Here is a 12,706-nt window from a genome sequence, read left to right as displayed (position 1 = left end):
GGCCCAGGACAGAGGCCACAGGTCCCCAGAGGGACGGGCCCAGGCCCTCCCTGGAGCGGGTGGTGGGACCTGAGGGAGAACTGTGCGGCCCACCCTCCCCCGCTTCGGTCCAGGCACTGGGTTCCTGGCGCGGCTGGGCCCTGGGGGTCCCTAGGGAGGGTGGCCACAGAGGGCGTCTGGTGAAATGCACCTCGGGGGTCTGAGGGAGCTTAGGACCTTGGTCAGAGCGGAAGGATGCCAGGTCGGGAAGGGGCAGGGGCAGAGGCAGGCCCAGGGAGTCCAGGTAGGGACCGCGTGGGGACGGATCGGGGGCAGGACCCACGGACATAGAAGCCGGGGACAGAGGGGACCTCAGCGCGGTCGGGCCCCAGGGTCAGACCGGGAAGGCCCCTGGGAGGGATAGGGACACATGGCCGATGGGGCGGGACTGGTGCATCCAGGTCTCCCGAGAGACTGGGGGCCTTGGTGGAAGGACCAGGGACTCCCTCAGGTGGGCAAGGGGAGGACCCAGGTCCTACTGGGCGTCGTGGTGAGGATACAGAGGGAGGACTGCGGGACACTAGACACCAGCAGTCAGGGAAGGTCCACGGGGGGGGGGGGGGAGGGGAAGGTGGATCCACGTGGTGAGTCAGGAGTTCCACATACGGGTATCTGAGAGACTAAAGGCCTGATGGAAGGAGCGGATGCTCAGGTAGGCAGAAGGGAGGGCCCAGGTCCTGCTGGGCATCGTGGTGAGGATGCAGAGGGAGGACTGCAGGTCGCTGGACCCCAGCAGAGTCAGTCATAGAAGATACATGGGCGGGCGGGGGCGGGGGCAATGCGCGGGGGGGGGGGGGGGGGCGCGGATGGGAACACGTGGTGAGTCTGGACTTCCGCATACGGGTCTCTGAGAGATTAAACGCCTGATGGAGGGAGCCAAAGCTCAGGTGGGCAGAGGGGAGGGTCCTGGCGCGAATCGAGAGGAGACCAGGGATGAACCATAACGGAGGACAGAGGGGACCCTGGCAGAAGTCCGCCTAGGATGGCAGTCTAGGGAGCCTACCGGGCGGGATGGGAACACGCCGCCACTGGGGCCGGACTTCGGCAACGTGGTCTCCTGAGAGAATGGGGGCCTCGGAGGAAGAAGTCTGTCTTCCATCCGGTGGACAGAGGGGAGGGCCCAGGTCCTGCTGCTCTTCAATGTGAGGATGCAGAGGGAGGACTGAGAGACCCTGGTTCCTAGCACAGGGTTTCTATGAAGGCCCCTGGTGCGGGATGGGAACACGTGGTGAGTCTTGACTTCTGCATCTGGGTGTCCGAGTGATAAAGGGCCTGTCGTAAGGAGCAGATCTCAGGTCTTTAGAGGCGAGGGCCCAGGCGCTTCTGGGCGTCAAGGTATGAACCCTGAGGGAGGACAGAGGGGAACTCACAGAGGTCAGGCCCTAGTGTCAGTCCAGGAAGGCCCCTGGGCGCGATGGGGAAACGAGGCCAGTGTGGCTGGACTGGTGCATCCGGGTCTCCCGAGAGACTGGGGACCTGGTGAAAGGAGCCAATGCTCAGGTGGGCAGAGGGGAGACCCCATGGCCTGCTGGGCTTCATGCTGAGGATGCAGAGGGAAGACTGAAGGACGCTGGACCCCAGCACAGAGGCAGTGAGGGAAGGTCCGTGCAGGGGGGATTGGAGGTGGTGAGTCAGGACTTTTGCATCCCCAGTGTCAGAGACCCTGGGGGCCTGGGTGGAAGGAGCAGGGCCTCCCTCCGGTGTGCAGAGGAGAGGGCCTAGGCAGTAACCCGAGTCAAGCTATGAACTCTGAGGGAGGACAGAGGAGATCTCCCAGGGGTGGGGCCATAGTGTCAGTCCAGGAAGATCCCTGGGGGCCATGGGGATGCATAGCGAGCCTGCAGATCCGATTCTGGGTCTCAGGAGTCAGGAGGCGTGCGGTAAGGAGCACGGCCTCAGGTCGGAAGGCTGGGAGGGCCCAGCTTCTGTCGGGAGTCAAGGTGAGGACCAGAGGGAGGACAGAGGGACCCTGGGCCCAGTAGGGAATCAGTCCTGGGAGGCCCTTGAGTGGGACAAGCATGACATGAGGCGTGTCCTGACTTCGGCTCTGGGTCCCAGAGACACTGAGAGCTTGTTGTAAGGAGCGGCCTTCAGATGCAGGGATGAAGGCACTGGCCATCCAGGGAGTGCAGGTGGGCAATAGAGGACAGGCCTAAGTGACCCGAAGGAACCCATCTCAGGGAATCCCTGGCCTTTGTTGCCTGATGTGCCATCCAGGATCGTTTCCCATGGTTCTCAGGGCAGCGAGGGCTTTGGTCTGAGGGAACAGGCCTGGAGACAGCAGAGAGAGGAACACAAGATGTGCTGAGGCTCAAGCTAAGATCCCTGAGGGAGGACTCAGGGAGGGACCTGGACTCCAGAACAGGGACAGCGCACTGAAACCTGCCCCTGCTGTCAGCCCTGTGAGGCGTGTTTGTGCCAAGTCCACAGGCAGTGTGTCAGGACGTCCGCATCCAGGTCTGACAGAAGCGGGGGCCATGGTTTAAAAAACGAGGGGCAGGGGCTAATGGGACTGGATGCGAGGACCCGGTGGGAGGACATGAGCGACCCTGAACCCCAGAACAGCATCAGGCCTGGGAAGCCCCTGAGCGGGAAGAGGACAAGTGGCATGTCCAGACTTCCACATCCGGGTCATAGAGCGTCTGGGGGTTCGGGTAAGAGGCAGATCAGGGTCAGCAGCAGGGAAGGTCAAATCCTCCCGAAGTCAAGGCGAGAACCCTCAGGGAGAACTGCGTGGACCCTGGACCCCAGAACAGAGTCACCGACGGGAGGCCATAGGGCAGCTGTCGCACCCCCACATTTGGCCTTGGATCTCACGGATGCGGATGCGTGGGGCTGTCAGAGGGGAAAGGACTGGGGACAGCACAGGGCAGTCCCGAGGGATGCAGGGTGAGCGTTGAGGACCTTAGAGCCTAAAACAGACAGTGATTTTGTTGCCCGTGGGCTCCTTCTTGGATGTCCCCCAAGCTGGGGGGAACATCTGAAGTGTTCTTGACTTCTGCACCCAGGGTCTGAGGGAGGTGAGAGCCTTGGTCTGAGGATTGTGGCCTCAGGTCAGCAGAGGGTGGAGCCCCAAGACTCTGAGGGAGGACTGAGCAGACCCCCACGCAGACACAGGGGTCCCAAATGAAGTCCTGCCCCGGTGGCCAGTCCTGCGAGGCCAGGCTGGGAGTCAAGAAAAGTAAGCACCCCACTTTCTCCCCTGGGTCTCCGCGGGGTGGTGGCGTTGTTCTGCAGGATGCATGCTGAGGATAGGAGAAGGGATAGTTCCAGCACCTGCCGAACGTAAACGTGAGCACCTTAGGGACAAAGAGTGGACTCCTGCCCCTGGACAGAGGGACCAACCCCCGATCTGAGCTCCTTGTGAATTGGGTGGGGTGCAGGGGGAGGGCGTGGATTGCTGCGTCCGCACCCTTCTCTCCCAGCTCTCAGGCACGAGAGGACCATGCTGGGAGAGGTCTCAGTCAGGTCATCTGAGGAAGCCCTCCTGGGAGACACACAGGAGTCCCTGGTACTGCCAAGAATCCATGTGGGGACCCCTGAGAGAGGAGGGGCTGGGTCCGAACCCACCCCTCAGGAAAAGGAGGAGATGGCCTAGAAATCTGGCCAGGCCCTACCTGAGAACCCTGGGAACCCTGGGTGGAGCCTGTTGGGCTGAGCCCCTCCTCCTCTCCAGATCCCTGGTCTCAGGGAGGGGAGGGCCTGGGCCTGGGCCTGAGGGTCTGGACTCTAGTCAGTGGGGGAGGCAGGGACCTTGGCCCTGGCCCTGGCCCTGGTGGGGATGGAGGTGAGAAATGAGGGCATGCCTCCCACAGCAGGATCCCTAGGGACCAGGCTTGCCCTGCTACTTCTCTCAGCCATGGGGAGACAGGAAATGGTGGGCTAATTGATTTTTCCCTCTGGCGTCCTCCGGAGATGAGGCCTCAGCACAGGGCGGGTGAGAGTTTTCCCAGGCCTTCCGTGGGGTCAAGGTATCGACCAAGAGGCACACCCATCCCAGCACAGATGGAACCCCGAGCCTGGCCATCCCTGGACATCCGTGACAAGCCCTGTGGACCTTTGGCAGTTGTGGCCAGATGTGGGCCTCCTAGCTTACCTTCTGTGGAGTCTCAGGGCTGCGTGGCCTTGCTGTGATCCTTTGGCCTCAGTCCCACGTTGGGTGGGGCCCAGGCTCTGGCAGGGGAAATAGCCGCCTCTTGAGAGGCCAAGGAGGGGACCACCCAGCCTGGACTGGTGGGGACCTCACAGAGTCCGACCCAGCCCTCCTGTCTGCACCCTGAGGTGCCCCTCCCTTTCTCCTCCAGGGGCTTCAAGAACTCAGAGTCGAGGTCTCTGCCTGAGGCAGGAGTCCCTAAGGTCACAGAGCAGGGGAGGCGCAGGGGAGTGCCACAGGTCAAGGTGAGGACCCAGGGGCTTGCCCTTCCCATCCTCTCCTAAGCAGGAAGCAGCCCACTGTCAGCTCTGGGACCTCAGGCCTCTGCAGGCCGGCTGGACTCTGAGGAGCCATCCCACCTCTGTCTTCAGGTTCAGCCCGACAGGCGCCATGTCCCTGGGTCGGAGGAGTGAGCTCTGGCAGCTGGAGGAAGACCCAGTCCCGGCCCAGAGCCTGGTGGAGGCACAGCTGTCCGGGGCTGGGGAGGAGGGGGGCCCATGTCCCTCCTCCTCAGCCTCTGCCTCCTCCCAGTCCAGCCCCTCTCGCATCTCCTGCTCTGCCCTGTTTCTGGGCCCTCCGGAGGAGGGGTCTGCTGCTGGGGGCCCGAGTGCTCCCCAGAGCCCTCAGAGTGCCTGCCCCTCCCCCACTGGCCTGGCAGCCACTGCATGGGGCCAGCCCCACCATGGCTCCAGCAGCCCAGATGAGGAGGGGTCGAGCGGCTGGGAGGAGCCCGAGGAAGCCCAGCCCCTGCTCCAGGACACACTCCAGGGGAAGGCTGCTGACCTGGTGGCGTTCCTGGTGCTCAAGTATCTCACCCAGCAGCGCACCAGCCAGGCAGAGATGCTGGAGGTGGTCGGCAACGACTACCAGGACGCCTTCCCCGTGATCTTCGGCCAAGCGTCCGAGTGCATGCGGCTGGTCTTTGGCGTGGATGTGAAGGAGGTGGACCCCAGCGACCACTCCTACGTCCTGGTCACCGTCCTGGGCCTCACCTGCGGTGGGCTGCCGAGCGGTGAGCAGGGCATGCCCAAGACCGGCCTCCTGGTGGTGCTCTTGGGGGTGATCGTCCTGGAGGGCGACTGTGCCCCGGAGGAGAAGGTGTGGGAAGTGCTGGGGGTCATGGGGGTGTACGCCAGCAGGGAGCACGTCATCTACGGGGAGCCCAGGGAGCTCCTCACCAATGTCTGGGTGCAGGAAGGGTACGTGGAGTACCGGCAGGTGCCCGGCAGCGACCCTGCCCGCTACGAGTTCCTGTGGGGTCCCAGGGCCTATGCTGAAACCAGCAAGTTCCAAGTGCTGGAGTATTTGCTGCGGGTCAGTCGCGGGCCGCAGCCTTCGTCCCTGGCCCTGTGTGAAGAGTCTGTGAGCGATGAGGAAGAGGGGGCCTGAGCCCCAGGGGTGGCCAGGCCCTTTCCAGGCTTTGGTGGGGCCAACAGATTCTCCTGCGGGATGCTGGGCGGGAAGTGAGGCTGCTTGCTGGTTCTTTCCTGTTACTGTGTGTGTGTGTGTGTGTGTGTGTGTGTGTGTGTGTGTGTGAAGAGGCAGCCCTGGGCTTTCTAAGGAGTGCAGGGCCAAGGAGGGTTGGGAGAAGAAAGCTGGGCAAGGAGCCTCCTTGGGGGGGATGGGAGGGGGCTGTTCTCTGTGATGACTCCCACATGCAGAGCTTGGTGTCCTCGAGGAAGCTCTCCAGTGGGGTTCCTTGGCATAGAAGGTTTCATCCGCTTTGGCGGCTGAGTGTGTGAGTGACATCCGCCCCCCCCCCCCACAAACACACAGCATTTGTCCTTACCCAGGTCAAGAGTTAAGAGTTTTGTCATGTCCTGGAAACCAGGTGGGACCCCTTGCCTCCTTCTTTGGGCTCTGGACCAAAATCACAGGGCATTGGTCTAAGGATGGGTTGAAAAGGTGAAAAAAGGAAGAGTGAAGTGTGGGGTCAGGAAATAGAGAAATAAAAGGGAAAGTTTGTTGGTTCTTGCTTCTGATGCTTTGCTGTCTGTCACTGTGCAAATGCTAAAGGCACACGCAGATGTGCGCTCCTGCATTGGCTTGGTTCTTCAAGAAAGGAGGAGAAACCTCCTGTCAGCGCAGAGGGAGCCCTGCTCGCCTTGATTGCCAGCCAGTGGCTGAGCTCTGCTCTCTGGAAGGCACTGTGGGTGAGCAGTGAGGACACCAGGAGAAGCAGGACACGTCCCAGGCATAGGGGACTGTGTCCAGCAGCCGCAGTGTTGGCAGGAAGGTGGGGAGGGGTGCCCTGAGCCCTGCAGAAGAAGGGGAAGCAGGGTGACGGGGTGTGGCTCCCGGGGCGAGCACTGCAGTGCAAATGCCCCTGGCCCGGCCTGGGTGTCTGGGGAGACCAGAGGGGCGCCGTGATGGCTTCTGTGCAGCTGGTCACCAGGAACCTGCGTGGTGACAGTAGCCAGACTCCACTCTCTGCCTCCCTGTTAAGGAAGTGGTGGGGTGGGTGCGAGACTGGTTGTGAGGCGGACAGGCTCCAACCCTGCCTGCCTGAGTCCAGGTAAGGAGACCAGGGAGGACCGGGGGACCCCGGCCCTGCCCGTTCCCCTCTCCTCCCCCACCTACCCCCTCGCCGGAACCCATCGCCGCCCGACGTGCTGGCGGCCCTAGGGGACCCCTTCCTAAGGGGTCCGGAAGTGACGAGCTCCGACTTCCGCCTCAGAGCTCTGAGAGCGGCGACGACCTCCGCGTGAGGGAGGCGGGATCTTGGTCAGCTGAGGCGAGGCGTGCAGGTAGACCCACCCGTGAGGGAGCACACTGGGGGTGGGGGTGGGGGTGGGTTGGGGTGCCCAGGAGCCAGGTGGCCCCTGCCGGTAGCCCCGAGAGACCGCGGGCAGGGGCAGCGTCGTCCGGCTGCGCCCCTCCCGCCGGGGCCCAGGACAGTGGCCACAGGTCCCCAGAGGGACGGGCCCAGGCCCTCCCTGGAGCGGGTGGTGGGACCTGAGGGAGAACTGTGCGGCCCACCCTCCCCCGCTTCGGTCCAGGCACTGGGTTCCTGGCGCGGCCGGGCCCTGGGGGTCCCTAGGGAGGGTGGCCACAGAGGGCGTCTGGTGAAATGCACCTCGGGGGTCTGAGGGAGCTTAGGACCTTGGTCAGAGCGGAAGGATGCCAGGTCGGGAAGGGGCAGGGGCAGAGGCAGGCCCAGGGAGTCCAGGTAGGGACCGCGTGGGGACGGATCGGGGGCAGGACCCACGGACATAGAAGCCGGGGACAGAGGGGACCTCAGCGCGGTCGGGCCCCAGGGTCAGACCGGGAAGGCCCCTGGGAGGGATAGGGACACATGGCCGATGGGGCGGGACTGGTGCATCCAGGTCTCCCGAGAGACTGGGGGCCTTGGTGGAAGGACCAGGGACTCCCTCAGGTGGGCAAGGGGAGTACCCAGGTCCTACTGGGCGTCGTGGTGAGGATACAGAGGGAGGACTGCCGGACACTAGACACCAGCAGTCAGGGAAGGTCCACCGGGGGGGCGGGGAGGGGAAGGTGGATCCACGTGGTGAGTCAGGAGTTCCACATACGGGTATCTGAGAGACTAAAGGCCTGATGGAAGGAGCGGATGCTCAGGTAGGCAGAAGGGAGGGCCCAGGTCCTGCTGGGCATCGTGGTGAGGATGCAGAGGGAGGACTGCAGGTCGCTGGACCCCAGCAGAGTCAGTCATAGAAGATACATGGGCGGGCGGGGGCGGGGGCAATGCGCGGGGGGGGGGGGGGCGCGGATGGGAACACGTGGTGAGTCTGGACTTCCGCATACGGGTCTCTGAGAGATTAAACGCCTGATGGAGGGAGCCAAAGCTCAGGTGGGCAGAGGGGAGGGTCCTGGCGCGAATCGAGAGGAGACCAGGGATGAACCATAACGGAGGACAGAGGGGACCCTGGCAGAAGTCCGCCTAGGATGGCAGTCTAGGGAGCCTACCGGGCGGGATGGGAACACGCCGCCACTGGGGCCGGACTTCGGCAACGTGGTCTCCTGAGAGAATGGGGGCCTCGGAGGAAGAAGTCTGTCTTCCATCCGGTGGACAGAGGGGAGGGCCTAGGTCCTGCTGCTCTTCAATGTGAGGATGCAGAGGGAGGACTGAGAGACCCTGGTTCCTAGCACAGGGTTTCTATGAAGGCCCCTGGTGCGGGATGGGAACACGTGGTGAGTCTTGACTTCTGCATCTGGGTGTCCGAGTGATAAAGGGCCTGTGGTAAGGAGCAGATCTCAGGTCTTTAGAGGCGAGGGCCCAGGCGCTTATGGGCGTCAAGGTATGAACCCTGAGGGAGGACAGAGGGGAACTCACAGAGGTCAGGCCCTAGTGTCAGTCCAGGAAGGCCCCTGGGCGCGATGGGGAAACGAGGCCAGTGTGGCTGGACTGGTGCATCCGGGTCTCCCGAGAGACTGGGGACCTGGTGAAAGGAGCCAATGCTCAGGTGGGCAGAGGGGAGACCCCATGGCCTGCTGGGCTTCATGCTGAGGATGCAGAGGGAAGACTGAAGGACGCTGGACCCCAGCACAGAGGCAGTGAGGGAAGGTCCGTGCAGGGGGGATTGGAGGTGGTGAGTCAGGACTTTTGCATCCCCAGTGTCAGAGACCCTGGGGGCCTGGGTGGAAGGAGCAGGGCCTCCCTCCGGTGTGCAGAGGAGAGGGCCTAGGCAGTAACCCGAGTCAAGCTATGAACTCTGAGGGAGGACAGAGGAGATCTCCCAGGGGTGGGGCCATAGTGTCAGTCCAGGAAGATCCCTGGGGGCCATGGGGATGCATAGCGAGCCTGCAGATCCGATTCTGGGTCTCAGGAGTCAGGAGGCGTGCGGTAAGGAGCACGGCCTCAGGTCGGAAGGCTGGGAGGGCCCAGCTTCTGTCGGGAGTCAAGGTGAGGACCAGAGGGAGGACAGAGGGACCCTGGGCCCAGTAGGGAATCAGTCCTGGGAGGCCCTTGAGTGGGACAAGCATGACATGAGGCGTGTCCTGACTTCGGCTCTGGGTCCCAGAGACACTGAGAGCTTGTTGTAAGGAGCGGCCTTCAGATGCAGGGATGAAGGCACTGGCCATCCAGGGAGTGCAGGTGGGCAATAGAGGACAGGCCTAAGTGACCCGAAGGAACCCATCTCAGGGAATCCCTGGCCTTTGTTGCCTGATGTGCCATCCAGGATCGTTTCCCATGGTTCTCAGGGCAGCGAGGGCTTTGGTCTGAGGGAACAGGCCTGGAGACAGCAGAGAGAGGAACACAAGATGTGCTGAGGCTCAAGCTAAGATCCCTGAGGGAGGACTCAGGGAGGGACCTGGACTCCAGAACAGGGACAGCGCACTGAAACCTGCCCCTGCTGTCAGCCCTGTGAGGCGTGTTTGTGCCAAGTCCACAGGCAGTGTGTCAGGACGTCCGCATCCAGGTCTGACAGAAGCGGGGGCCATGGTTTAAAAAACGAGGGGCAGGGGCTAATGGGACTGGATGCGAGGACCCGGTGGGAGGACATGAGCGACCCTGAACCCCAGAACAGCATCAGGCCTGGGAAGCCCCTGAGCGGGAAGAGGACAAGTGGCATGTCCAGACTTCCACATCCGGGTCATAGAGCGTCTGGGGGTTCGGGTAAGAGGCAGATCAGGGTCAGCAGCAGGGAAGGTCAAATCCTCCCGAAGTCAAGGCGAGAACCCTCAGGGAGAACTGCGTGGACCCTGGACCCCAGAACAGAGTCACCGACGGGAGGCCATAGGGCAGCTGTCGCACCCCCACATTTGGCCTTGGATCTCACGGATGCGTGGGGCTGTCAGAGGGGAAAGGACTGGGGACAGCACAGGGCAGTCCCGAGGGATGCAGGGTGAGCGTTGAGGACCTTAGAGCCTAAAACAGACAGTGATTTTGTTGCCCGTGGGCTCCTTCTTGGATGTCCCCCAAGCTGGGGGGAACATCTGAAGTGTTCTTGACTTCTGCACCCAGGGTCTGAGGGAGGTGAGAGCCTTGGTCTGAGGATTGTGGCCTCAGGTCAGCAGAGGGTGGAGCCCCAAGACTCTGAGGGAGGACTGAGCAGACCCCCACGCAGACACAGGGGTCCCAAATGAAGTCCTGCCCCGGTGGCCAGTCCTGCGAGGCCAGGCTGGGAGTCAAGAAAATAAGCACCCCACTTTCTCCCCTGGGTCTCCGCGGGGTGGTGGCGTTGTTCTGCAGGATGCATGCTGAGGATAGGAGAAGGGATAGTTCCAGCACCTGCCGAACGTAAACGTGAGCACCTTAGGGACAAAGAGTGGACTCCTGCCCCTGGACAGAGGGACCAACCCCCGATCTGAGCTCCTTGTGAATTGGGTGGGGTGCAGGGGGAGGGCGTGGATTGCTGCGTCCGCACCCTTCTCTCCCAGCTCTCAGGCACGAGAGGACCATGCTGGGAGAGGTCTCAGTCAGGTCATCTGAGGAAGCCCTCCTGGGAGACACACAGGAGTCCCTGGTACTGCCAAGAATCCATGTGGGGACCCCTGAGAGAGGAGGGGCTGGGTCCGAACCCACCCCTCAGGAAAAGGAGGAGATGGCCTAGAAATCTGGCCAGGCCCTACCTGAGAACCCTGGGAACCCTGGGTGGAGCCTGTTGGGCTGAGCCCCTCCTCCTCTCCAGATCCCTGGTCTCAGGGAGGGGAGGGCCTGGGCCTGGGCCTGAGGGTCTGGACTCTAGTCAGTGGGGGAGGCAGGGACCTTGGCCCTGGCCCTGGCCCTGGTGGGGATGGAGGTGAGAAATGAGGGCATGCCTCCCACAGCAGGATCCCTAGGGACCAGGCTTGCCCTGCTACTTCTCTCAGCCATGGGGAGACAGGAAATGGTGGGCTAATTGATTTTTCCCTCTGGCGTCCTCCGGAGATGAGGCCTCAGCACAGGGCGGGTGAGAGTTTTCCCAGGCCTTCCGTGGGGTCAAGGTATCGACCAAGAGGCACACCCATCCCAGCACAGATGGAACCCCGAGCCTGGCCATCCCTGGACATCCGTGACAAGCCCTGTGGACCTTTGGCAGTTGTGGCCAGATGTGGGCCTCCTAGCTTACCTTCTGTGGAGTCTCAGGGCTGCGTGGCCTTGCTGTGATCCTTTGGCCTCAGTCCCACGTTGGGTGGGGCCCAGGCTCTGGCAGGGGAAATAGCCGCCTCTTGAGAGGCCAAGGAGGGGACCACCCAGCCTGGACTGGTGGGGACCTCACAGAGTCCGACCCAGCCCTCCTGTCTGCACCCTGAGGTGCCCCTCCCTTTCTCCTCCAGGGGCTTCAAGAACTCAGAGTCGAGGTCTCTGCCTGAGGCAGGAGTCCCTAAGGTCACAGAGCAGGGGAGGCGCAGGGGAGTGCCACAGGTCAAGGTGAGGACCCAGGGGCTTGCCCTTCCCATCCTCTCCTAAGCAGGAAGCAGCCCACTGTCAGCTCTGGGACCTCAGGCCTCTGCAGGCCGGCTGGACTCTGAGGAGCCATCCCACCTCTGTCTTCAGGTTCAGCCCGACAGGCGCCATGTCCCTGGGTCGGAGGAGTGAGCTCTGGCAGCTGGAGGAAGACCCAGTCCCGGCCCAGAGCCTGGTGGAGGCACAGCTGTCCGGGGCTGGGGAGGAGGGGGGCCCATGTCCCTCCTCCTCAGCCTCTGCCTCCTCCCAGTCCAGCCCCTCTCGCATCTCCTGCTCTGCCCTGTTTCTGGGCCCTCCGGAGGAGGGGTCTGCTGCTGGGGGCCCGAGTGCTCCCCAGAGCCCTCAGAGTGCCTGCCCCTCCCCCACTGGCCTGGCAGCCACTGCATGGGGCCAGCCCCACCATGGCTCCAGCAGCCCAGATGAGGAGGGGTCGAGCGGCTGGGAGGAGCCCGAGGAAGCCCAGCCCCTGCTCCAGGACACACTCCAGGGGAAGGCTGCTGACCTGGTGGCGTTCCTGGTGCTCAAGTATCTCACCCAGCAGCGCACCAGCCAGGCAGAGATGCTGGAGGTGGTCGGCAACGACTACCAGGACGCCTTCCCCGTGATCTTCGGCCAAGCGTCCGAGTGCATGCGGCTGGTCTTTGGCGTGGATGTGAAGGAGGTGGACCCCAGCGACCACTCCTACGTCCTGGTCACCGTCCTGGGCCTCACCTGCGGTGGGCTGCCGAGCGGTGAGCAGGGCATGCCCAAGACCGGCCTCCTGGTGGTGCTCTTGGGGGTGATCGTCCTGGAGGGCGACTGTGCCCCGGAGGAGAAGGTGTGGGAAGTGCTGGGGGTCATGGGGGTGTACGCCAGCAGGGAGCACGTCATCTACGGGGAGCCCAGGGAGCTCCTCACCAATGTCTGGGTGCAGGAAGGGTACGTGGAGTACCGGCAGGTGCCCGGCAGCGACCCTGCCCGCTACGAGTTCCTGTGGGGTCCCAGGGCCTATGCTGAAACCAGCAAGTTCCAAGTGCTGGAGTATTTGCTGCGGGTCAGTCGCGGGCCGCAGCCTTCGTCCCTGGCCCTGTGTGAAGAGTCTGTGAGCGATGAGGAAGAGGGGGCCTGAGCCCCAGGGGTGGCCAGGCCCTTTCCAGGCTTTGGTGGGGCCAACAGATTCTCCTGCG

At 63.2% G+C, this 12,706-nt stretch overlaps 2 protein-coding genes across 2 annotated transcripts; both read left to right on the top strand.

The window, feature by feature from the left end:
* Positions 1-4,569: 4,569 nt before the first annotated feature.
* Positions 4,570-6,083, top strand: LOC148106645 (melanoma-associated antigen 4-like). Its single transcript, XM_087860593.1, has one exon. It carries the CDS (start codon positions 4,583-4,585, stop codon positions 5,579-5,581), a length of 999 nt encoding a protein of 332 aa, XP_087716719.1. The 5' UTR covers positions 4,570-4,582; the 3' UTR covers positions 5,582-6,083.
* A 5,553-nt stretch (positions 6,084-11,636) lies between these two features.
* On the top strand, positions 11,637-12,673 carry LOC148106644 (melanoma-associated antigen 4-like). The gene has a single exon (XM_087860587.1). The coding sequence runs from the start codon at positions 11,650-11,652 to the stop codon at positions 12,646-12,648; it is 999 nt and encodes a 332-aa protein (XP_087716713.1). The 5' UTR covers positions 11,637-11,649; the 3' UTR covers positions 12,649-12,673.
* The last annotated feature ends 33 nt before the right edge of the window (positions 12,674-12,706 follow it).

This window comes from Ursus americanus, unplaced genomic scaffold (assembly GCF_024610735.1).
Source record: "Ursus americanus isolate L20-20 unplaced genomic scaffold, mUrsAme1.1.p SCAF_168, whole genome shotgun sequence".
Classification (NCBI taxonomy): Eukaryota; Metazoa; Chordata; class Mammalia; order Carnivora; family Ursidae; genus Ursus; species Ursus americanus.
The sequence above is the reverse complement of the archived record's forward strand: the minus strand, read 5'-3'. Positions and strand labels throughout refer to the sequence as shown.

Bases quoted from the DNA above. Each gene is read 5' to 3' on its own strand.
- LOC148106644 (XM_087860587.1), top strand. From the start codon at position 11,650: ATGTCCCTGGGTCGGAGGAGTGAGCTCTGGCAGCTGGAGGAAGACCCA.
- LOC148106645 (XM_087860593.1), top strand. From the start codon at position 4,583: ATGTCCCTGGGTCGGAGGAGTGAGCTCTGGCAGCTGGAGGAAGACCCA.